Source organism: Stenella coeruleoalba (genome assembly GCF_951394435.1).
Source record: "Stenella coeruleoalba genome assembly, chromosome: 11".
NCBI classification, from domain to species: Eukaryota; Metazoa; Chordata; class Mammalia; order Artiodactyla; family Delphinidae; genus Stenella; species Stenella coeruleoalba.
Genome location: NC_137157.1, coordinates 40,831,695 through 40,857,951, shown reverse-complemented (window position 1 = coordinate 40,857,951; position 26,257 = coordinate 40,831,695). Strand labels below are relative to the sequence as shown.

Genomic DNA, 26,257 nt, shown 5'->3' with positions numbered 1-26,257 from the left:
TATAATGGTTACTATTAAAAAACAAACAAACCAGAAAACAATGTTGGCAAGGATGTTGAAAAATTTGAACTCTTGTGCATTCTTGTTGGGAATATAAACTGTTACAGCTTCTGTGAAAAACATTTTGAATGTTTCTCAAAAAATTAAAAATGGAATTACCATATGATCCTGCAATTTTACTTCTGGGTATAGGACCAAAATAACTGAAAGCAGGGTCTCAAAGAGATATCTGTACACTCATGTTCATAGCAGCATTATTCACAATTGCTAAAACGTGAAGCCAACCCAAGTGTCCATTGACAGATGAATGGATAAACAAAATGTGGTATATACTTGCAATGAAATACTATTCAGCCTTTGAAAGGAAGAAAAGTCTGCAATATGCTAAAACACGAATGAACCTTGAGGACATTATACTAAGTGAAATAAACCAGTCACAAAAAGGCAAACGCTATATGATTCCACTTATATGAGGTACTTAGAGTAATTAGAGTCATAAAGACAGGAAGTAAGATGGTGGTTGTCAGGGGCTGGGGGCAGGGGAGTTTGGGGAGTTATTGTTTAATACATATAGAGTTTCAGTTTTACAAGATGAAGAGTTATAGGAATGGGTGGTTATGGTGTTGCACAGAAAAGTCAGTGTATTTAATACCACTGAATGGTACACTTAAAAATAGTTTGGATGGTAAATTTTATGTTATTTATATTTTATCATGATAAAAAGCGATGAGGGGTGTTGAAAGGATGTAAGTCCGAAACAAATTGAACAAGAAAATAATTGATGAGAGTAATGAATTATAACTCATAGAATAAAGCAACTATGCACACTGATGTAAATAACTGAATACATAAATTGTGGAGAAGAGACAGCTTTTCCTTATGAAATAATTCCACTAAGCCCTCCCCTCTAAGACCATTTTTAAGGGGCCCATATATGTTTAGTGACATTTTGAAAAATTTTTATAAAAGAGAAGGGCAGCTTGTTCCTTGGGAGTCATGTCTTCTGAGTTTATCTGATTAATCTGCCACTAAAGAAATGTAATATTAAAGAACTGTTGGCATGGGAAATTAAGTGTTTAAGAAAAAGGTGAGTCTCTGGGTACATAGATGGGAGGAAAAGGATAGAGAACAAAAGAGCATTAGCTGGGGTGGAACAGCAGGACTTTAAGGAAGCAAGTCTTGAGGAGATGTGTGGCAAAGAGATTTACATAGGAAAATTTGGGTTTGCAGTTAAAAACGTGCCTTTTTCCTGGGTAGCCATGAACAAACCATTTCGAGTTAGAGCTTCCTAGAAATTTAGATGGCCTTTAGATTTCTTATTTTACTGAGGAGGAATCTGAAGACCAGATGGATACAACTGACTTAAATCGTAACTATTTGCTGCTATTATGTTGTTTGTTATTGTACAGTGATTTGTTGTTTAAAAGGGTTTTCTAATGAGATAAGAGATAGGAAGATACCTTGAAAATTATAATATACAAAAGTGGTTAATTCATTTCAAAAATCAGTTATTCACTATATTTATGATGTAGGTATTATTACTGCATTCCTTTCACTCATCCAACAAATATTTCCTGAAAACCCACTGTTCCAGGAATGAGAGTAAAATGGTTCAAGGCACACTTTTAACTCTGAATCAAGCTGCCTCCTTCCACCATTTACTACCTATATGACCTCTGGTAGGTTGTTTCACCTTCGTATGTCTCAGTTTCCTTGTCTGTAATGTGGAGAGAATGGAAGTCCCAAATTCACAGATTTTTGGTGAGGAGGTAATGAGATGGTACTTAGCGCAGAGCATGGCTTATAGAAAATGCTAAGCTATTGTTATAATCTGTAGTTCCTTTGAAAGAAGAGTATCAGGATGAATAACACTATCTATAAAAAGTGTTCATCTGTTCTTTTTGTATGAATTGTGAATAAATGTCCATCATATTAATGTAAGCAAAAAATGAAAAGAAACATTAAAGCTGATTCTTTAATGTTCATCAAAGAAATTGTGGGTTCTGTACATCTTATTCCATTTATGGAATGACATGCCATACTCAAAAGGAAAAAATAATTTTCTTGTTCGAAAGTATGTATTTGAATCAAGTTGTACATTCATTTGTACAGTATTTTAACTAGAGATTTGGGGGCTTTAGGATTTAGTGTGATTGTCAATAATTGATTTCATCCACATATTTCAGAAGTTAAGTAATGTACTTTTTTCATATGAAAATATTCCTCTATTTCATTTGTTTTGAAAGGTATCTGATGGATGCTGTGTGTAGAGAAATATTTGGCAAACCTTGAATCATTTCAAAGACCCAAACTTAATTGCTAAATATGTTTAAAGATTATTCCTTCCCCTTCAAAAACAAAACAAAACAAAACAAAAATAACACATCTCCCACCTCAACAATACACATTCTTCTATAGGATTACCATTCAAACAGAGTTTAAATCAGATAGAATTCATGTTCCTTTATTTGGGCTCACTATATGTTTTCAGGTCCTAGAAGAATAATAACTAGTCCTTGTAAGCATACAAGGAATTATCTTTATTGAGATGCTAAAACGTTTTTCTGTACTATTGCTGAACAAATTGAGTAAGAAATTGCCTTTATGTAAGGACATCAAAAGAAAATGTAAGTAGTATCTTAGCCATTTTTTTGGTTAAACTAAAATAGTAGTCTATCATGTGACTTAATGTTGCTGAATTCATTTATGTAAATAGAATACATATTCATATTTTAAACGGAAGTAGGCAGATATTTATATAGTGTTTCCTGTTTGCAGTTTAAGGCCATGCTATCCATTGGAACCAGTACCTTCCTCCAGAGAATAGCACCAAGGTCACCTGTTTTTTGGTTGTTCTTTATTTACTTTTTTTTGATTTAAAAATTGTATTATGCTAGCTGCTCTCTGTAAGTTGACTGTCAAGATTAAAGCTGTACCACTTAACAAGGAAAGTGATGCCTTCATTCTTCATGAATGGCTCTAGATCTAATCAAAAATCAGTATGGTCCACTCTTGCTCCCCAAACATTCCTAAACTGTTTCCTCTGCCCTGCCCCAGTCCCTCTGTTTGGCAACTTTTTCCTCTTCTCTACCTTTCTCAGTTACAGCATCGATATCAAATGCATTCATTATATTTAGGGATTAGGTCATTATTATTAATATGTGAAGTGACTAGTTTTAAGATAATAGCAGGTGTCCAGACAGGTTGGAAATTGAGAATGCATATTTTGCCTAATAACAATTAAAACAGACAAAAGAAAGAAAATAAAACTATAACACCCCTCCTGATAGCCCACATGCCTAACATACACTCTCTGATGCTCAAATTTCTGGTCAGGTAGGCTGTCATAAGCCCTGATCTAAGCTGAAGATCTATCATTCTTCATGAACCCCTTCCCATGGTCCTTTTTCATTTGAAGTTATGCTACAAAAATTTAAATACAATAATTTTGCCAAAATTTTACTGATGTAGATAATTGGGATCAGGATTAGCTTGCCATTTTCAAAAGTCTGTTTTCTAGAATACATTTGAGAAAATGTCACTTTATTGTGCTCTTGTAAAGTGCTCAGTGCATATTCACTGAATGAAGGAATACCTGAGTTCATTTAGGAATAGTAAGAGCTGTTTGTAATTAACACATTTATCACTTGTAAACAAATTACATGGAGCTGAAGTGCTTTGAAGCATCTAGTACTTGTTGAAGTACTATTTATACTATTGATTTGCTCTGAGATTCCTTTCAAAACTAATATTAAAGAGAAATTAAGTCTAATGTAATTCTGATATCTGAATGTAAATTATTAGTGTGGATGGATTACTAGTGATTCAGATATTTTAAGTACTGTATTTCCCCATTATTAAACAGTCTTTTTTTGTTAAATATCTTTACATTATGTACAGAGCTAGATTTTCAGAAAGACAAATGTAGAATAATCCTTCACAAAATAATTGACTATTAAATGTCTTTGGTTGGCTAATACAGGCTTCCTTCCTCCCTTCCTTTCTTCCTTTCTGTTTCCTATCATATTTTCACAATCATTTGTTAAACTGCATGCTAAGATAACTTACTCCTGAAGAGTAAAAATAAGATAGGCTCAACTGTCCCTAAGTAACATTGTCCTAGAGGGGTACTGGAGTGGATATATCTCACTTGACTATATTTCCTGTTTCTCAAGATATTTATACTCATTGTGAATGTTTAAACAGAAAAGAGTGTATCTGTGCGTTTAGTTTTATTTCTTGATACCTAACATGTATGAGCCTATTAAAACAATTTATTAGTAACTATCGAAAACTTTCCCATAATGAGATTAAGAGTCTGTAAAACTCTAGTCCATTTGGAAAGTGAATAACTGCATAGAGCATACCTTACATCTTCCTGAGTACTCTTCTTGAGCACTCCAAGAGTACGCTTGTGCAGTGGCAAGTTGTATGTTCTAGCAGAACTAGAAACTTAAAAAAAAATTGGGGCTGTTTGTGGCAAGGCCTCACCATTTCACGATGCTTCAAAATACATCACTAGTCCCTCTAGTAGAAACTTCCCACAGTTTTATATGCTGGCCAGACTTCTGATTCTCTAATTCATACAGAGTTCATATTATTAAATATCATAAACTCTATTACTGCTGTCCAAAGGTGGGATATAATACAAAGTAAAGTGTAGACCACTGGGCTATAAAATGGTGACAAATCATGACTTAGGATGATCTGAAATCAAGGAGGGCCAAGAACATCTCTTAAGGGAAATGTTCTTCTACTCAGAGTATCTGTAGGTTGCAATCCACTGAACAAACGAGTAAAGGGCCTTGGTTAAGAAAGTGGCAGAAATTGGGAGACAGTGTACAAAATCTTAGAATATTAAAGTTGTAAGCATCCTCAGAGATTGTGTATTTAACCCTTCTGTTTTGAAGATCAAGAAATTGAGTTGAAACCATGAACAGTTACACATAAAAGTTTTTAAAACTTCTAATTCCAAATTCATGAAGTTCAAATTGTTTTCTTTAATATAGCATCCTGTCTTCTTTCTTTTCAGTATTCTATATTGGTTCAATAATGTTGCCTAACCTCTCCTGTTTTCTTCCCCCCAAATTCAGTAGCTTAGAACAGCAAGCATTTATTTTCTTGTTAATGGGTCAAGCTGGGCTTGACCGAGTTGGCCATCATGCTATGGGTTGGATTTAGCTTTTCTCCATATATTTCCTCTTTCTTCACGGACCAGTAGCACCCGAGGTTCCCAGGTTCCTTCCATCTCATTGCTCTGACATTCCGTAGTGTGGTGTCCTTGTTAAATGGTATTCTGACCAGCACAACACTACATTCCAGCCCATGGGAATTGGGGAAGAGAGAAAATTGCCACACAAGCAATTTCCTTTTGAAGTTATTTGAAAGTGGCACTGTCGTTTCTGCTTGTATTCCATTGGCCATAGCATCATGAAATGGTGAGACCTTGCCACCAGGGAAACTGGTTAATGTAGTCTCTCATTTGGGGGACCTATATACAGGTAAAACCTTGAGGATAAACAGAGAACAGATATTGGGTGACGATCAGCAGTATCTGCTTTCAGGGAAGTTTGAACTAATTGTATATATGGGGGAATAAGCATGGGTAGAAAAGAAGAAAAATGCTCCCTTACGCTTGGGAGGATCTATGTAGATGACAATCTTTCCACAGCAAGAAAACGAAAAAGATTTTTGAAACTTTTCTTAGCTCACCAATTTTCAGTATAACTTTTATGATTACCTTGATTAAATGATTGTCTATTTGCTTTTGTAACAAGGAACAGCCATGTGTTTCAAATCTCCCTTATGGGAGCCTGTATATTCGAAATAACCAAGTCCATGTGCAGACTAAATGTGAGAACCTGATCAAATGAAAAATTTGATTAAAATGACATAATAAGGCCTTGGATGTTTATAAGCACACATCATAATTTTATCCACATAACGTGTGCTATAGCATCTGGGTTGTGACCTGAGTTATTGAAAATATTGTGTATGTGTGTGTTTTTCTTCTCTCTTCAGAACTTAGAAACTCCATTTCAGAACTATTACTGAAGATTGAATTGATGTCAGCCAGGAAACTGTAATTTCCTGTCACTTGGACTTGAATTACTACATTGAGTTTTCAGGCAATAAACAAATTTAGCTAAAAGATGCAAGCTTTTTTCCGACCTATCATTAGTACCTAAGCATATGAATGCTTTATACTGTTCCATCTCCATTACAGATATGGTTATTGGCTCAGAATCATATTCAACCCTCTTTGCATCCTTTTATCTTGAACTAATCAAGTCCAAACTTCCTCCTGAAAACCCATGTATGTTCTTTTAAATGTGGGCTGCAGAGCCAATTTATCTGATAAAGCAAATAACGTACCATTTCCATTCTACAGAAATGAAGCAGAGCAGCCATGTTGCAAGGAACATAATGTTTTCCCTGCTGTTATTATTTCTCTCGTGTATCACCAGTGGGAAAGATGGAATTTTACAAGAACGTAGTTTGCGAAGCATGATGCAAGGAGGTTTTTGTTTGTTTTTTTTTCAGTAATTTTCCTGTATACGTGATATACAAGAGAAAAATTTGTTTTGTTTAACAAAATTGGGTTGCAGTTTTCTGAAAACCCACAAAATCTGTGTTGACTTTCTGGTTGCCAGGTTCTCTGTGATACCTAAAAAGAGATACATTTATGTGTTTATGTTGGGGGGGGGAGTGGCATTTATGGGGCAACCAGTAGCACCGAGGCTCTGTTTCATTGTGTACAGCAGAGTAAGGTGGAGCATAATGATGTCCTGGGGTTAACTTGATGGAGCTGAGAGGATGAGCTGGGAACTCAGCTTAGGGGGAGGGGGCAGGACAGAGCCTTAAGCATCTATTCTCTTCCTGGTCCTCGAACAATCTCCGACACATGGGAGGCTCTGGGGAAAAAAAAAAAAAACATTACTAAAGGAAGAGTCCCAAGGGAGAGGTCATCTTCTCATGGTGGGGATCTTGAACTCACACAGTGGTCAAGTCAGGCATGTTCCAGGGCTGCTTGGTATAGTGACTGTGTCTGTCAGTGGGAGATGTAGGGACAGTTTTTCCTTGTGCTGGATTGTACCAGTCACACTGCAAGACATTTATCATGCTCCCCCTCCCGCCCAGTAAATGCCAGCAGTGTCACCGGTTAAATGGAACAACTAAAAAGAGCTCTCTCCTCCTGGCACATTGTCAAGTGCCACCTATGGGGAGGTTCTAGCCCTGCAGAAAACCATTTGCTGTAGTTCCAAAGTTGGTTGGTTGGTTGGTTGATTTATCTATTATAAATACTTCTGCGTTCTGTAAATTCTCACTTTTCTTGTTGTTTTTTAACATTTCTTGTTTTTACTGTGAACTCTTGTAAGTATTAAGAAAAGCACCGTGAATAAGCATAGAGAATACACGGAATTAACGCTTCTCTGTACTCAACATCTAGCTTTGCCGCTTTTTAACATTTGTCTTTAGAAAGTTTTTGAAGACATGGGATACTGCACCATTATTAAAGCTTCCTTTGCAATCCTCCCCAATCTCATTTCTATATCCTCACCCCAGGAAAAAAACCTGCTATCTCGATTTCAGATTTCTCATTTCTTATATGTTTTTATGCTTTTACCGTATTTCTGTGTATTTCTAAATGGTATTTGGTGTTTCTTTACATGTTTTTAACTTATAAGTGATATTAAACTCTATTTTGTTCAGCTTCCTTACTTGATGCATGGCTATGTTATCAAGACTTGTCTGTGAGACATGTGGAGCTTTAGATTATTCATTTTAAAAACTATAAACCATGTAATACAAATATATGCCACAATTCACTTATTTAAAATTTCTGATACTTGGATATTTAGAATATTTCTAAATTTTTAAAAATCAGTGCCAAGGATGCTATAATGAACATTCTCATACACATCCTTTAGTGCATACATGTGTCCCTAGGAATTCAGCTGAAGATCTGCTGACATTTAACTATACTAAGTTTTGCCAGATTACTCACTATAGTGCTTGCCCTACACCAACACAGCAGTTACACACCCACTGGCAGTTCATGAAAATTTTTGTATTATCTTTTTCAACATTTGCTGTTGGTAACATTTAAAAATTTTTAACAATCCATTGTGTGGGGCATAATTTGTTTTTAAAAACTTTGTATTTCCCCAGTTACTACTTTTCATGTGTTTATCGGCCATCCATGGTTCCTATTGTGGGCATTGCCTGTCCGTATGATTTGCTCCTTTTTTCTACTGGGTCTTGTGTCTTCTTTGTTTGTAGTTTTTTGGTAAGAGTTCTTTTTTTAGTATGTACACATGCACCTATGTATATGTATACTGTAAATAGATTTTCCCAGTCTCTGGCTTTTCTATGTTACATGCATACTTTTTGTTGTACAAATGGCTTTGGTCAATTTTTTCCATCTCTTTTATTAGATTAGTGTTTTTTCTGCATTATGTAAAAATTTTTTTGCTATTAGTCTTATATTTTTCTATGTAGATAACCACTTATCCCAGAATCAGTTTTTAAAATTGTCATTTCTTTCCTCATTGTATTACTTATTAAATAGTCTTTATGTGGGTATGTGTATTTCTATTTCTGAGCTATATATTTTATTCCAGTATTTATTGATCTTTTACTTTGTCCAATACCTTTATGTCTTAAATATCTTTGTTTTATGTAAATCTTGATGTTTATGCAAGCATGCATTTTTCAAAATTGTCTTGGCTAGCCTTATCCCTTTGTTCTTATATATGAATTTAATAATCCTTTTGAGTTCCATAACAGTTATACATTGAAATTTTGATTGGAACTGAATTGAACTTACAGAATAATTAGAATACAGCTGTCATCTTTAAGCTATTCAGTCCTGTTACCCATGAACATGTTATATCTCTCCATTTATATAGATAATTTTTATGCCTTTCAGTTTAAAATTAGACCGTTCTATATAAAGATCTTAATTTTTTTCTAGTTTTATCTATAAGGATATTATATTCTATGTATCTCTTACTAATGGAATTGGTTTTAAAATTATATTTTCTTTCACTATTTTTATTGTTGCTGCTGTAAAGGTGTATATTTTGTTGGTGTATTGTAAATGATAGACTTGTTTATTTCTTCTAAATAATTTAAAAATAAATTTTCTCAAACTCTCCATATAATCAATAATATTATATGCAAATACTTTTTCTACCTTTTCTATTCTTACTATTTTATCTTATTTTTTGTCTTACCATGGTGATAAGTGCATACGGTATAAAGGTTTATTGAATGGGTGACAGACATCTTTATCTTATTCCTGACTTTTAAGAGACTTATTTCATTCATGGTTTTATACTTTAACTATATCTTTATTTATAAATATTGCTTAACAATGATTTACATTGTTTTAAATTTTATATAAATGGTATCATTCTATGTATTCTTCTGTTCACCATTAATATGATATTCTCTGCTGTACTTATTTGGCTTCTTTCTATTCCTATTTCTATTATTTAAAATTTTCTTTTTACGTTTAAATCATGAATGGGTATTGATGTTTATCAAAAACTTTTTAAAACATTTTTTACAATAGTCACATTATTCCAGTAGTTTTCTAATAGTTGTATAGTGGTAGAGTTCTTTATTACATGGAACACTGGAGTCACGGGTCTGGGACCCTTTGGTAGGAGGGCAAGCAGAACTTCTGGCACCAACGCTGTTTTCTACTGGAGCAACTTCTTATCTTAACCCTTTCCATTTGGGCCTGGATCCTTTTCTTTGCGTTTTAGAAAGACTGACTTAGCTACATAGAGATTACAGTTGACACTTGAACAACATGTGTTTGAACTGTGTGTGTCCACTTACCTGTGGATTTTTTTCACTAAATGCACACTACGTTACTACACTATCCAAGGTTGGTTGAATCTGAATGTGGAACCATAGCTTTGGAGGGCTGACTGTGAAGTTATGCTGGGATTTTCTACTGCACGGAGGGGTTGGCTCCCTTAACCCCCACTTTGTTCAGAGGACAACTGTATTTAACAATTCATTATCAGAATTCAAAGCATAAACAATGGCCATTTCACCTCTGATTAGTCGTTAAAATTCCAAAAGAAATTTCCAGTCATTTTTCAATGGTTTCTGGATCTGGTTTTATTACTCACTCAACAGTACGGACACAGGGACAGTTGATTCTTTTGCATTCTCTTTGACTTAAATAGAGGTCATAGAGCCTGGGAAAAATATGTGAAATAGAGTGAACCTCTTTATTTTCTTCATTTGTAAACACAAAGAGTCCAGAAAGCCTGAATTAGGATATGGAGTTCCGGATGATTAAAAATCCCAGTGTTGAGCTGGGCTTTATTTCGGGCAAGTACATGAATTGGGACACATAAGCACAGACACCCCTCCATAGAGCAAAAGAAAGTAATGAACTACTGCTGCGTAAAACTACACAGATGAATCCTCCAGATTTAATGTTGAACAAAAAAAAAGCAAATTGAGTACACACTGTATGATTCCACTTAATATGAAGTTTCAAGAACAGAGAAAACGGATCTGTGGTGATAAAACAGATCGGTGGTTACCTTTAGGGCTATTAAGGGAGAGGGCGAATTAGGGAGTCTCCTGGAGTTTTGGAAATGTTTTGTATCTTGATGTGGGTGGTGGTTAACTGAGTGAATCATAGGCTATATACACTTAAGATTTTTGTACTTTGAGTGTGATGCCTTAAATAAAAAGAGAATGGCTAAAATAATTTCAGAAAGGGCTTATTGCCGTTTCTAAACTTATATATATGTTTTTGATGAAAAGAGACAGTTTTGGTACAGCCTTATTTTGGGTTTATAGGAAATTACAGTTGACCCTTGAATAACAAAGGTTTGAACTGTGCAGGTCCACTTATATGTGATGTTTTTCAACAAATATGTACTACACTATTACACGATCCACGGTAGGTTGAATCCACGGATGTGGAGGGCAGACTGCAAAGTGGATTATCAACAGTGTGAGGGTCGGTGCTCCTAGAACCCACATTGGTCAGGGTCAGCTGTATTGGTTGGAGTATATATTTATACAGTCACGTATGTACATATGCATATTTCATATGTATTTCATATGTTTTCTTCAGAATCATAAGAATCACTTTATGAATGGCTACCAGCTTCCAGGTGTTGTGTCAGACCTTGGGGGTTCTGAGAAAGTCTATAGGGGTTGACAGTCCAGTGGGTGACGAGTAACTAGGTAAGTGTGATAGTATGGGGGAAGTCTATAAATACCAGTAGAACATTGGGGAAGAAGGGGCCAACAACTTGTCTGGAGTAGAGTTGGGGGCATAAAGAAAGTGGAGCCTTTGGAGAGGAAATGGATTTGAGGAGACTTTTTAACGACAAGTAGGAGTTTGCAAAGTGGATGTGTGGCACTTATGGCCAAGTTGTAGAATGCTCAAGTTGTAGAATGAGATATTGTACTCAGGAACTTAAGGTTTTTGGTGTAACTATAAAAAAAATAAGCTCAGAAGTGGTAATATATGAAACTGGAAAGTTAAGAAGGGATCATGATAGGGTAGAGTGTTGAATGACACGCTAAGGAATTTTGATTTTCTTTTTGGCTTTAGGGGTTAGGGAACTGTTGAAGAATTTGAATTGTGTCATGATCATGTTTGCATTTTTTGAGATAATTTTGGCAGTAGTACCTAAGACAATTTCAGTCTTTCCTGGAGGTATGCCTTTGGTGCTTTTCTCAATTTATGTAACTTCTATGAGTGATCTCTTTAGACTGATGACTCCTAAATCCAAATCTCTATTCCAAACTTCTCTCCTTTTTCTTCAGATTTCTGATTAGAATTGTTTGTTCCTGGAGGGAAATTTGGCTTAGTTCCTGTTTTTGTTCACCTTTAGATAATATAAACTTTATGATCACTTTAGGTCACAAAACAAGTTTCAATTCAAAATTTAGAATATTTATTTCAATATGTTTATAAACACATCATTATTCAAAAGCTCTTGCTCTTCAACCAAACCAAGACAGGGTACCAGTGCCCCTCCTTGCCCCACTTTAGCCAGTTGGAAAGAACCTTCTTTGTTCACCTCCACACCCACTCACTAGGGTCTTTGTAGGGGAGATGAGGAAGAGACGAGAGGTATAGAGGCAGAAATTTCTTATTGGCTGATACTGGCTTTATGGCCAGTATTGGCTTAATGGCTTCATTGTCTATAGGCAACCAAAACTAACTCTTTTGGTTATTTGCCTGAGATGTTTGAAGATTTCACTGTCGGGTCCCTCTGATCTCACTTCCCATGATCTGGGTAATGATCTCTCCTTGAGAATGAACATTTTGGATCTCTCCTTTGCTTCTCTTCCCAGCAGTACCTACAGCCTCCTCCTGCAGGAGTCCCTTACCTACCCTGGCAAATTACTCTTTTGAGCAGGATCCCTTTCCTTTCATACGTGAATTCAGGCAAGCGTTCCTACCACATGCATATACATCTTTGATCTACAATCAGACAGGACTACAGTTTACTTCTCAGATGCATTGCCCTACCTTGCTGCCACAGGTCACCTTACCTCATTCAGGTACTGGGCTTCTGTGTTTTCTCAGTTGCAGGGAACATACAAATGCAGGGAAGCTCTCTGAGTGGTCCCCTTAAAATCCTCGTGAGAAGGATATCTTAGGAAGTAGCACATACCCCAGTCACTCAAAAATCCTTTCAAAAATCTTACATTCATGATCTTTTTCATCCTGAATCTAAGTGAGGGACTTCTAGATGAGTTTGAGCAAGATGGAAACCTTCTCTTAAGCTATACAAAAATGAAAGTGTTTATACTTACGCATAAAGTAAATGGATTTCACTACCGAACCCAACCACTGAATTCTATTGAGTAAGAGTAGAAGAGAATTAATATGACATATTGACAGTTACCTCCATATGAGACAATAACCTGTGAGAATCTTTTCAGTATACATAATCTGTTCTTTTTTTGCCAGTTAGTTTAGTTTTATTATGAATGGTTTTTGGGCTTCCCTGGTGGCGCAGTGGTTGAGAGTCCGCCTGCCAATGCAGGGGACACGGGTTCGTGCCCCGGTCCGGGAAGATCCCACGTGCCGCGGAATGGCTAGGCCCGTGAGCCATGGCCGCTGAGCCTGTGCGTCCGGAGCCAGTGCTCTGCAATGGGAGAGGCCACAACAGTGAGAGGCCCGCGTACCGCAAAAAAAAATTAAATTAAATTAAAAAAAAAAAGGTTTTTATTCCATGAAAGTAAGCATAAGTTATATTAGATTCTTTATGCATTTAAAATGAACTGAAGTCATATTCAAATTAATTTTTATATGCATAATATTCAATAAATTCTGTCCACGTGAAATTGCCTTTTATCACTGGTGTAAACTCATCCGTATGCTTAGGTTTTGATGTTGGACAAAGTTGAAGAGTACGCTGATACGCCGTGGTTTTAGTTAAATCTGACTGCCCACTGGACTGTAAACTCTGTAAAGACAAGGACCAGATTTGAAATTTCACTATTTTGGGCCTGCACCATGTTGAGTACATATTAGGCACTCAGTGCTGTGTGTCTTTTAGATGTCTTTTAACACTGTAATTAAAGGTATTAGGTAAGGTGGGTAAATTTAAATAACTTAGAGCATTAATGGTACTTTGGAAATTATATTTTATACTGATATAAATATATATGTATAAAAAATGTGGTTGATAGACTACAATAACTCATCACTCTAAAGAAAGTAGGAGAGATGTTTGAAGTCAAGAGATGAATACATTTTTTGACAGTTAATAGACCATGTCTTGGTAAGGCTGACATTGTTCTCAGACAAAACTCTGTGCCATAATCAAACAGCTGGTCCATAACCTTAAAAAAGAAGAACAATGCCCACTAGTAACAAGTTTAATTAGTCTAACTTGAATTTTTGTTGTTGTTGTGGCTTGCTGGGGAGACTAAAGACATGGGAATACTAAAGACATAGATGTATCTGTGTTTTTTCCTTAGCTAAACTTTTTATTATGAATATGTTAGACATCAGGAAAACTGCACAGAATGTAAATTTACAGCTCAGTGAGTTGTTATAAAGCTAACATCCATGTAATGCCCACTCAAGTCAAAAAATGGAATATTGATAGTGCTCTAAACTCCAATCAAAACCCCTTCCTTCCCTCTCACCAAAGGTAACCACTCTCCTGACTTCTAACACTATAGTGGAGTTTTACAAGATTTTGAACTTTATAAAAATGGGATCATACAGTATACACTTTTTTTGTTTGGACTTTAAATTCTTAGTGTTTTTGAGGTTCATCCATGTTGATATGTATATCTATAGTTTATTCATTTTATTTAATGTATAGTTATCCTTTGTATAAATATACCACAAATTATTTACCTATTCTAATGTTGTTGTGTTGTTTCCAGTTGTGGGTTTTTTTTTGCCATTCTGAAGAAACTTTCTTGTACTTATCTCTTGATGCACCTATGCATATGTTTTTTAACAGTACGTGCCTAGGAGTATTATTGTTGAGTTGTATAGTGTAAGTATCTTCAAATGTAGTAGGAAATAGTAATTTTTTTTCAAGATAGTTGTACCCATTTATACTCTGACCAGCAGAGTGTTCTTGTTCCTCCATGTCTTTGCCAACAGTTGGTTTTGTCATTTTTTGTTATTTTGATCCATTTATAAATGATAGGTCATATCTCATTATGGTTTACATTAGCGTTTTTCTGATTGCGAAGGAGGGTGTTCATTTCTCATGTCTTTATTAGCCATTTGTACATCCTCTTTTTTCTCAATTTTATTTTTAAATAATTGCAGGTTTACAGGAAGTGGTAGAAGCAGTTACCACCTGGTTTCCTCCAATGGTGACATCTTGCATAGAGCAATGTCAAAGCCTGGAGATTGGTATCAGTGTGATCCACTGAGTTGATTCCTATTTCAACAGTGTTATATACACTCATCTGTGTGTGTATGTGTATTGTTCCATGCAATTTTATCACACTTGTAGGTTCATACAACCACTTCTGCAATCAAGATTCAACATTGTTCTCTTACTACAAGGCTTCCTTGTGTCATGCCTTTTAGGCAACCTTACCTTCTCTCTCCATCCCTGACCCGTAGCAACCACTAATCTGTTCTCTGTCTCTATTTTTATTATTACTTTTGGAGTGCTTATTCAAATATTTTTCACTGTTGCCTGTCTTTGCTCGATTTTTGGGTGTTTTTACATGTAGTTATATGTATAACAAGTACATTTTCCTACTCTATGTTGCTTTTATATTTTCTTATTGGTACAATCTGATGAATAAAAGTTCTTGATTTTAATCTAATCTTAGTTATATTTTTTTCTTTATGTTTAGTGACTTTTGTCTCTTAAGAGATCTTTCCCTTCCCTTAGATCATGAAAATATTTTCCCAGAAGCCTTATTGTTTTGTCTACAATCCACCTGGAATTGATTATTGGTGTGAAGTAGAGGTCAAGTTTTATTTTTTTCCATATGAAGAGCCAATTGACCCAGAACTCTTTATTGAAAAGACTTTTTCCCCACAGCTTTGCAATTTCAGCTTTGTAATTAATCATGTGACCATATGTGTTAAGAGTCCTTCTCTGGGCTCTTGCGTTCCATTGGTGAACTTGTCTACCCTTGTACCAGTTACATGCCTTTTTATTTACTGTTGGTTGATAATAGGTCTTCACATCTGGTAAAGCAAATAGTTGCAACTTGTTCTTCACGAGTGTCTTGGATTTTCTTGGTCATTTACATTTCCATATATATTTTAGGAGCATCTTCTAGAGTTGTAAAAAGAAAACTGGGGATTTTGATTAGTAATGCACTGAATCTATAAATCCTTTAGGTATGAGTTGGCATTTCTACAGTACTGAATCTTAGTTTATTAATAAGCCCTTTATTCATCTATTTATTTTTTGATGGTGTTTTATTGCCTTATCATAAAGTTTTTACCATCTTTTATGAGATTCATTCCAAGATATTTGTTATTCTAAGTGACAGCATAAAAGAGTATCTTTTTAGAGTTTCATTTTCTGAGTATTTGTTGCTGTTATAAAGAAATATAAAGGAATGTTGTATATTTGTATCCAGGAAAATTGCTGAACACATTAATTCTAGTAATGTATCTCTTGATTTTTTTAGTAGTTTCTCTATATATCATTCAGGACATTTGCAAATACTGTTTTTTTTTCTTCCTTTCTAATGCTTATACTGCTTGCCTGCATCCTTCTCCATCCCTCCCCCTCCTTCCCTCTGTCTCTGTCTCTGTTTCTCTCCCTCTCTCATATTTTCTTGTCTCACTGCATGGCTAGGACTTTAAGTACAATATTGAATAGACATCATATTAGCAGGTATTTATGTGTTATTCCTGAGCAAATGGAAAGTCTTTAACTTTTCACCCATAAGTATGTGTTTGCTATAGATATTTTATGAATATACCTTATCAGATAAAGGACGATTATGAAAGTCTCTTTCTAGTCCTCATTTGCCAAGAGATTTTTGTTTTGATCATGAATCAATGTTTAATTTGTCAGATTATATTTCTGTACCGATAGAGATGAATATATGATTGTTCTTCCTTGTTTTGTTAATGTGGTGAATTACACTGATTGATTTTCAAATCTTAAACCAGTCTTTTATTCCTGGGGTGATACCATCCTGGAACTGATGTATGATTCATTTTATATTTTACTGGATTCAGTTTGCTAGTGTTCCTTTAGGACAGTTACTTCTATGTCCATCAGTGAGATTGGCTTGGAATTTTTTGGATTTTCGTAAGCATCTTTTGTTTGCTTTACAAATTCTTTTATCTTCCCCATGTCTAAAGTGCTTCTCTTGTGGGATTTGCCATCTTAGATAATGATATCATTGTCCCTATGCTCATGCACCCTTAAACCACACACCTGTCCAATCAATTACCAATTCCGTCAACTCCTCCTTTTATGTACTGTATCACTCAGTTTTGTCATTCTTTCCCACCGGTCAGCTCCTACACTAGTTCAGAATGCTGTTGTCTCTTTAATGGTTCTAACAATCCCTAGAAGGTTTCTCTTGCCACCGGTTTTGTTCTCTCCCTTCTGTTTTCCATATTTTAGTTAAGACAAACTTTTAAAATAAAAAATTATTTTATGTTACATTCTTCCTTAAACGTTTACAGTGGCTTCTCATTGAATTTCTTTGAATTCCTCGGATGGACTGTGTTTTCTCCTATGACCAAGCCTTTGCCCGTGCAGTCTCCTTTGCTGGTAACATTCACAGAGTACACAAACTATGTACTACATAGTATGTAGTAAAAATACCTACGCAGCAGAGCAGAGGAGTTGTAGAAGGAGCAAGGCTTGGCAAAAGAATGACTAGTCAGGAAACAGTTCAGGAGCTGATCTTCAAGCATTATCTGTCTACTTTATCATTTATTGTATGCTTGGCCCGGCATGTTTTGTGGTACCTGGAGGTGAGTTATTAAAGAGAGCATGCCATGCTTGACCCTTGTGCTCATTTCTGGATAGCACATTTTATGGGTCATGTCAAAAGTAAAGCCTTTTAAGTAATAACCAGGGTAGTGAGGAATTGTTGAAGGCACTAGGGATGGTTAACCCACTAAGGTGATACTTGAAGGACTGTCAGATGAAAAGGGAAATTTAAAAGATTTTGTGTACATTGAAGACTACAAGGATGTAAATAATTGCAAATGTACAGACACATTCAGGAAGGCAGACTTATCTCCAAATTAGGAAGAACAATCTAAAGACTGGAACTGCTCCAGTATGGAAAGAGCTGCCTTCTGAGACACTAAGTTTCCTCTTTGATGTATTCATGCAGTGGTTGGTCAGTTACGTAAAGGGAATATATATGTATTAGGTCAGTGGTTCCAAGACTCAGGCCATATCTCAGACTAATTAAATCATAGTCTCTGGGGATGAGACATAAGAGTCAGTAGTTTTTGAAGCTTCCCAGATGATTCCAAAATGCAGACAAGTTTGGGAAGTGCCCTGTATTAGCGGGAGGTTTCAACTCTTCCGTGGTTTTCTTGCATCAGAATTGTTTAGAAGAGACGGAAAAACAACAACAAAACCCAGAACAGCACTGCCCTGTAGCTTCTGAATTAGCAGGGTTGCGTGGATCCCAGGAATCTATGTGATTAAGATATTACCAGTAGATTCAGGTTTCTGGCTGGGTTTGGAAACCACTGGATTATAAGGAGAGTGCCCTGTGCATTCGTAATCTAGCAAGGCACTTAATAAACTCATTTTTGGTATCCTTGTGGACAATAAAATATGTAATATGAATTGACACAACTATGTCTAGGACAAAGAATGTGTTTTGGAGCCAAAGGTATCTGAATTCAAATTGTAGTCCTGTTACACTTGTTTGACTAGACTTACAAAATTTACTTACCCTCTCAGTCTCCTTATCTGAAAATAGAGTAATAAGAACCATTTTATAGATTCATTTTGAAGTTTAAATAAAGCTGTTTATGAAAAGTGTCAGTCTAGCATAGTGTCTAGTTATTTTGGGCTCTTTTCTGAATTCTGTAGTTCTATGAACGCTGAAATTAATGAGCGGGACCATGGAGCGTATACACGTTTGGTGAATGTATGTGTATTCCCTGTTGATTTTTTGCTTGATGTGCTATGAATCCCTGGTTTTAATATTCTCTTTTGGTTCAGGCATTATAATTGGTATTTTAAAGGCCGTAGGGTTAGAGAATAATGCCTTTCACTTGCTCTTACTTTTATGTGAAATATAACCCATGCCTACAATCTTTTTCCAAATTGGACATTTCAGATAAGAAGTTTTCATTAATTGTACTATAAGTGGTGGGGGAGAATTAACTGTGTGCTTATTTTTTCTTATCACAGGTTTACAGGAACTGTGTAATTATTTGTTAAAATGGAAAACTGTGAAGAAAGAAAAAGATAGCAGTTGGAGTTAAAATTCCTGGATGAATATTTTGCTTTTGAGAAGCCCGCATTTAAAACCATATGCTGATTTGGAAAGTCCCAGGAGTAAATTACACAATTCATGTTTTCCATTCAATCAATGGATTTTTTAATCATTCCTTGGAGTTGATGAAGTTCAGAGACGGTGCGTGATGGGAAATGTGGCATTCCAGTGTTTTCCTAGTGATTGCATCTTGGATTAGTTTGCTGCTTTTTTGAAGAGATTCCATTGTGAAGGGTAAGAACCTAATGTGATGGATTTATCTTCAGAGATGAACAGACATGGAAAGAATCCAGTGAGTCACAAGCTAGAAGATCAGAAGAAGGTAATACAAATTCATTTCCTTTTGCTTGGTCATTTTTGTTTTTGCTTACATAGAATTTTATAAATTGAAAATGAATGTGCTTTGAGAGATAAAATAACATAGTATTTCATGGAAATTAATCCTGTAGCCAAGTGTTGCTACGGGTCTGGATTTCATTATCAGTTAGTGGTTTCGTTTCTAAAGTCTTCTGAATTCATCCATCCAGTGGGTTTGTAAAGGATTCTGCTGTGTTTGCCCACCCTTGACTTGATTCTAGTGACATGCTGGCCTGACCTCATGTGGACAGTTTTCTGAGATTCAGGATGAGGTATGAGTCCTGGGGCATCTCTGGAGTAATGGAGCAAGTTAGAGCTCTCCTAAAAGAGAACACCTGCCTTGCTGTTATTAGGAGGCATAGTTGGCATTTGAAATTCTCTGATTTCATGTCCTTGGGGCACACATCAGCTTCTCATTTTTCCAGCCAGCCTAGAAAGAGAGTCGTGAGGCAACTGTGAGCTTTGGTTTGTGTCTTCATGTGTGATGTCTAAGGAACTAATGGAAAATATCAAGAAAGGACTGCGCTAATATATATTTTTAAATGGTCTTAGAGAGCTTCTGAGTAGGAAGCTGGGAATTGAATACTGAGGGTTGCATTTCAACCTCATTTTTCTACCTTTTTAGAAACTCTTACCTGCTAAACTGTTGCACTGTTGTGAGAGCACTTATCAGAAGGGTCAGTGGTGGTGCCCAGAAAAGAAAGCCTGCTCATAATGAAATATATTCTCTTTTGTGGTGCGTTTCATTGAATCCATTAGTACAGGAGATGTGTGTGGGGACCCACTGGCTAAGGCACGAAAGCAAGGAATAGTGAGATAATAGAAAGAAGATTTTTAGCTAGAACTGGATCTAAGGGGCGTGATTAAGGTTTGTTTTTACATCTGTCTCAGAAATTATTTACTACTCACTTTGTACTCCCAGAAGACACCTAGCTCTTTCACAGTTTTAGAGGTAAGAAATTTAGAAGAGGCCATAAAGAGTCAACAGCTTATTAATTTGTTCTGATCTTATGACCAGTGCCACTGGATTGGGGGCTACATGGATCCTTTTGCATCAATCCAGGTAGAAATGGATGGATTATTTGTGCCAGTTTGGTTCCTTCATTGAGTTTACCTTCAATATAAGTAAATCTCAGAAAACACTAAGTACTATAAAATCCAAGATGCCTGGTCAGTTTTCAGTTCATTGTGGGTATAAATTTCTGCACAAATAAGTGTGTTACCAAGAACGCTGTTGGTGTATTAAACGGTCGGCATTTTTTTTTTTTTTTTTGCTGTTGTTCTCACTAAGGGTGTTAATCTGAAAGAGTTGGCAAGCTAAGTTTCCGTCTAAAGGAAGCCCTTCAATTTCTTAACTACTGAGGAGCCTTTAATCCTTTTTCTCTCTTCACATTTTAAAAATGTCCTTCACACTGATGGTAATTTGCGTACTGTATTAGGCTAGTGAAGAGTGTGAATGAAAAATATTGCCTGCCATATCATTAAAGATGGATGTTGCAGCCATCAAGCCATCACATTGTAGCTGCCCCAGCAGTGAGCCCTGAGGGAACTCAGGATAGAAACAGGATGCCCACCATCAGCCACTGCAACTACCCCTGAAGGTGCACCCTGAGGAGACTCAGGTTGAGAAAGCACAGGATGCTGGCCCCAGATAGCTGAGGTGCATATCAAAGGAATGATTTCAGTGAGCCCTGACTCTTGCATCTTCCCATACATAGAAGAGCACTAAATTCCTTAACTTGAGGTATCTGGTTTTCTTTAATTAACAATAACCTTTTGATGTTTTGACTGCCTGGTCTTTGTTGCAAAAAAGTCTTCAGTTTTGTCCGCCCGAATAAAACATAATTCTCAACTTTTAGGTTGTTCATTATTTTTCAGTTGACAGGAGGGAAGTGGGTTAGGTAAGCAATTAATACTACAGTTCTGAGTTTTGATAGAAGCCCTGCTTTTCTGGCAAGAAAGCAAAGTACCTCTACAAGTGCTATCCTTTCATTTCCCAAATAAGAGATATTTTTGCAAACACAGAATGGATTGCAAACTAAAGAATGGAATGAAATGGAATGGAATGAATTTTAAAAGTCATTTTGATAATTTCTTGAATGGAACTTTAAATAATGGTCTGTAATGATGCTTAGTTGACCAGGCCAATTCACAAAGGACTGTTTAGCATAAAGAATATATGAATATAAACAAAGAATATAAAAATTTAGACAAACTATGAGGATCCATGATTCTGTGGAAAAAATATAAAAAAACAGCTTGGTGTTGTGGTACAAGAGAATCCCTATTTCCCTGTAGTTTTACCTTCTACTTGGTAGGGAGATGGGGGAGGAATGAACATTTTCATTGAGCAGTATCAAGATGGAAAATGGGGTTCTAATGATCTCCTGGCCACCCAATTGGTGTAGGCATTTGCAGTGAATAAGTCAGAAACTCAGATGTTGATTGATCAGTTGATCAATACTTAAGATTTCAATTTGTTAAGTGTCAGCAGGAATACCTAGTCTAATGACAGATTTGTGAGTTTGTATTAAGGAGAAAAATGAAATGTAGCATCATAAATCTTTATAGACTAAGCTTTGGGCACAGCCCTGAATCACACAATTGCCAGTAGAGATTATAAGATCATTCATGTAATTACTTTAAGTGTTTGTAGTCCTTTGTGATGAATTAATTTAACAGGCACAGTGTTTTACCTCAGTGAAATAAAATGCATCAATTCTAACTCACAACTTGAAAATACAGAGGTGAAACATTTTTCTGGTTTTACTGAAAAATGTGTCCTTTTCACAGTTTGACATATGTATGGTAGACATTCAAAGCAAGGTGTGTTGAACTGGCTTGAATATAGGCTCCTGTTTTGTACTCTGCACAACCGATTTCTTGTTCAGTATATAAATAGTTCACTAGCTTTTCTTCTTAATTTAAAATATGTGGATTTGTACTTATTTTGCTCTGCTTCTAAGTCGAAACTTTTAGGATGTTGAGCATGAGAGTTTGTGAATATGTGTTTTACTGTAACGAGTAGGTAAATGTCAGGGAAGAGATCATTTGTGGAGTACTTGCTATATACCACGCACATGCTTGGTCCCTTCTGATTTATTAAGAAAGTACCTTCTTACAAAGATTAAAACTGCTTTTACCTCTTTAAGATGTTCGGTTCTGTAAACGTTAATGATCAGTTCCTCAAGAATATATATACTAAAAGATACATACACACACTATTATTCAAAATTAAAGGGTTCAAAATTGTGTGTGAAGTCTCTTGGACTTATTTTTTGCGGTACACGGGCCTCTCACTGTTGTGGCCTCTCCTGCTGCAGAGCATAGGCTCCGGACGCGCAGGCTCAGCGGCCATGGCTCACGGGCCCAGGCGCTCCGTGGCATGTGGGATCTTCCCGGACCGGGACACGAACCCGTGTCCCCTGCATCGCCAGGCGGGCTCTCAACCACTGCACCACCAGGGAAGCCCCTCTTGGACTTCTTTTAAGTAATGCCTCATCACCTCACTAAGTCTGAACATAGGAAAACATACTTGAAAGTTAAAAAGCTATCATCTCCACAAATCCTATATTGAAGTGCTCTTCATTATGGATAAACCAGAAATGTGGCTCTTATAGGAACTGAGAATACTTCTAAGAATTTCAAATCAACTTGGATTAGTGCAGGACTAGGTGGAATTCAGTTGTCTTTTTGATTCCTGTGATTTTTATCAGTAGACCTTTCAGTTAGTATTGGCCCATAATCCTCCTCTTGGCATTCAGCTTCTGGAATGTTCCGGATGGGAGAATTATGGTGGCATCGAAAAGCTCCTGAATGCCCATAATGAGGTGTTTATTTTTGGAAACTTTACCTTTTGACCCTTGTTTGCTCATTGATGCCAGCGAAGTTGGTATATTGCTTTCCACTAATTGTATTGCTTCATGGAATTATTTCTGCAAAAGCTCCTGGAACAGTGAAAGCCCTAAGGTACAAATGTCACTTCTGTATAATTACTTGTGACCTTGAACTGAAAAGCACAGCTCAGTAGATTTCACTGTCAGTCTAATTGCAGCAGTTTGCTGGCCAGACAGCCCTGGGACACTGCTTTATTGCTCCATGAATATTTTGTATATTAAACCAAACAATTTGTCATAGTCAACAATTTACTAGGTACTGCTAAAAAGGGTAGCAGCATACACATTTTGAAACTATGGCAGTGACATACAATAAATATATAGCGACCTGTTGGAATTATTTTGTTTCTCTATTCTCTAAACCAGAAAGCGATGAGCAGTATTATTGCATATATGCGGAGGTACTTACTTTTATGGAAATGTCCAAGATGGATGCCATCTCAGTTTGTCACTTCCTAAAATCATGTCTTTTACATGTTAGCATTATTTTCACACTGCAAAAAAACTCAAGGTAAATTCCAACAACACATCATGTCTTTCTTTCTAAGAGATGACACTTATTTCAGAAGTGACATACTCCGGGTGTAGTGAATAAGAGTGTTTAAGATGTGGAAAATCATGGAAAATGAGAGCAATGATTGTATTTATTAATAGAAAAGGGAATACTGGTGGAGCAAGCCTATTATTTTAAGGGCAGCCCCTGTGATGTTGTGGACTTAAAATCAAGTTTAAGTGGGGAGTTAGAGAAAGCATCATCTGTAAGTGACAGTGAGTCCTTCATCAGTGTCTATCCACATAAACTAGTTTTGTTCTTTTTTTTTTTTCTGTTGACATCATGCAGAAGTATGATACAGGTGTGTATCTGTATATGACTGTGTTAGGCTACTCTAATAATTTTACTGAAAAATCTTGCCCATTTATGGTTGCCACTACTTTATAGAGTAAAACTACTTTATCAATTTAAAACTAGCCTAATATTTATTTTTATTTTCTTTTAGTGTGCTGATTCTTTTAATTTAGACTACATTTGTTGCATTTTCGTGCAGTGATGGTAAAACAGCATCGTATAAGGGTTAAGTGTATTGGGATTATTCTCACAGGTGTTGAGGACTACTTGAAATTATGTTGGAGACTGCTTAAACATCTGTCTTCTTAAGATAAAATACAAAGATAAATCACTGTAGAAGAGAGGCTTAGGATAGATTCAGCCCTTCATTCTTTGATATTCTTGAAGGTTGGACTCATTACACAGTGCTTTATTTTTTTGTTTGTTTGTTTGTTTTTGGCGGTATGCGGCCCTCTCACTGTTGTGGCCTCTCCCGTTGCGGAGCACAGGCTCCGGACCCGCAGGCTCAGCGGCCATGGCTTACGGGCCCAGCCGCTCTGCGGCACGTGGGATCCTCCCGTAGCGGGGCACGAACCCGTGTCCCCTGCATCGGCAGGCGGACTCTCAACCACTGCGCCACCAGGGAAGCTCTGCCCCTAACTTTTGTGTGTTCAAGGGACAACTGTACATTGAGCAGCCATTTTGCACTGTTATTATATAAATCTGGAATACTGGTATAGACACAAATATGAATATCAGGTTCACTAAGAAACTAGTACTGGCATTGTGGCACATTGTGATGCCGATTAAGACTGCCCGTAATTTCTTCCTCTGACCCTTCGTCTTTTATAAAAGGATGCTATAAACAGCCATCTCTAAGCCACTTGACCTGGAGTTCTCTAAGGATGAATTAGATAAGGTGAGCTCTTTTTCTGCTCAGAAGTGATTCTAGAAGCTTCTCTTTCAAATCTGAACTTGGATAGAACCTCCTTTAAAACTTCCTCTAGTTTCATTCATGTTCCTCAAATAGACTTCTGAAAGTTTGTATGGCCACTGGCCTTTTTGCTTCTGACTACATATATTTTCAGTGTAAACAGACTTGGGATAACAGAAAAAGCTGGAAATAGATAAAAGTAAACACTGTATTCCATGCTTCATGGTTCTTCTCATTTGTTGTAAATTAGACCGTGTTCTTTTTCCTGATTGGTGGATTTAAAGCATCAACAGATATAATGACCACATAATCTGCATATAAATAAAGAGACAAAATAGACAAGTCTGAAATATATGATACTTGAGTTGTATATGTTTTGAACATTTTGAAGGCAGAATTACATATAAAGTGTTATGGTTATTAATTGTCATAAATTATGATCTCAGTATTAATACAAACATATAAGGTTTAGTAAATTTTAATTCCTGTTTTTTCATAAATACCTTCCTCTGTCTTGATATTAGCACCTGAGTTATTCAGGCTTTTATTATTTCATGACGGAATGACTGAGACTAATCTTTTTCTAAAATATATTGAAAAAAATGTACATATACAATGTAGAAAACTTGTACTATGCTAATGCACTGATTTGTTCTCACCTTTTTATACGTATATCATTATATTTTAAACATATATTTGTACCTATTATATATAAATACGTAACTTTTAAAAGAAAATATTATAATATTTGCTGCCCTGCCTTGAATGGCCAATCGTATCATTGTTAGTTTCTCTTTAAAATTCTGTTTCTAAAGGGGCTGGGACTGTTCTCGATTTGACTGTAGGAATACGTACATTTGAACATAGCACAGTACTTTTAAAACAATAGTTCAACCATGTCCATTTGCCTCTCTTGAGGTTCCAGATGAGTATAAACATGAGGACTGAGATTCCAGAAAGCTTACCCTGAGGTAGCCACGTGGGTAAGAACCTGTGAATGCATGAATATATACCACTAAAGAGGGCTGAGTGTCAAAATCAGGAAAACAGATTTATTCCTCATTTCCAAAGACCATACATTTGAGGCTTATCACAAAATCAGAATGCAAGTTGGCACTCGAATGGAGTGGGGAGCAACAACAAATCTGTTAGAAGAGAAGAGTCAGAGGGGTTGGGAGTGCACTGAGCAGCTTGATTCGTTTCTGTGGATAGCACGCTACCTGCTCATGAGCAGGGCCACCTGATTTAATAGCACTAGGACCAGGTGGACAGAACTTTTCGTGTTTTCCTTCCATGAAGACTGAC

General features: G+C 36.2%; 1 protein-coding gene across 21 annotated transcripts in view; it reads left to right on the top strand.

The window, feature by feature from the left end:
• The window catches only part of NAV3 (neuron navigator 3), a 1,262,224-nt gene that overhangs the window by 649,672 nt on the left and 586,295 nt on the right, over nt 1-26,257 (top strand). For 18 of the 21 annotated variants that reach the window (XR_013830383.1, XM_079936021.1, XM_079936019.1 and 15 more), the window contains one exon: nt 18,855-19,261. The exons of 1 other annotated variant lie outside the window; for it this stretch is intronic. Coding sequence is in view for 18 of the 20 variants with exons in the window: in XM_079936021.1 (XP_079792147.1) it covers nt 19,190-19,261 (72 nt within the window). In the remaining 2 variants the exon portion in view is untranslated. Of the gene's footprint in view, nt 1-11,187; nt 11,230-18,854; nt 19,262-26,257 lie in introns of those variants that run through there. 2 more of the 21 variants (XM_079936008.1, XM_079936014.1) reach the window with 2 other exon arrangements.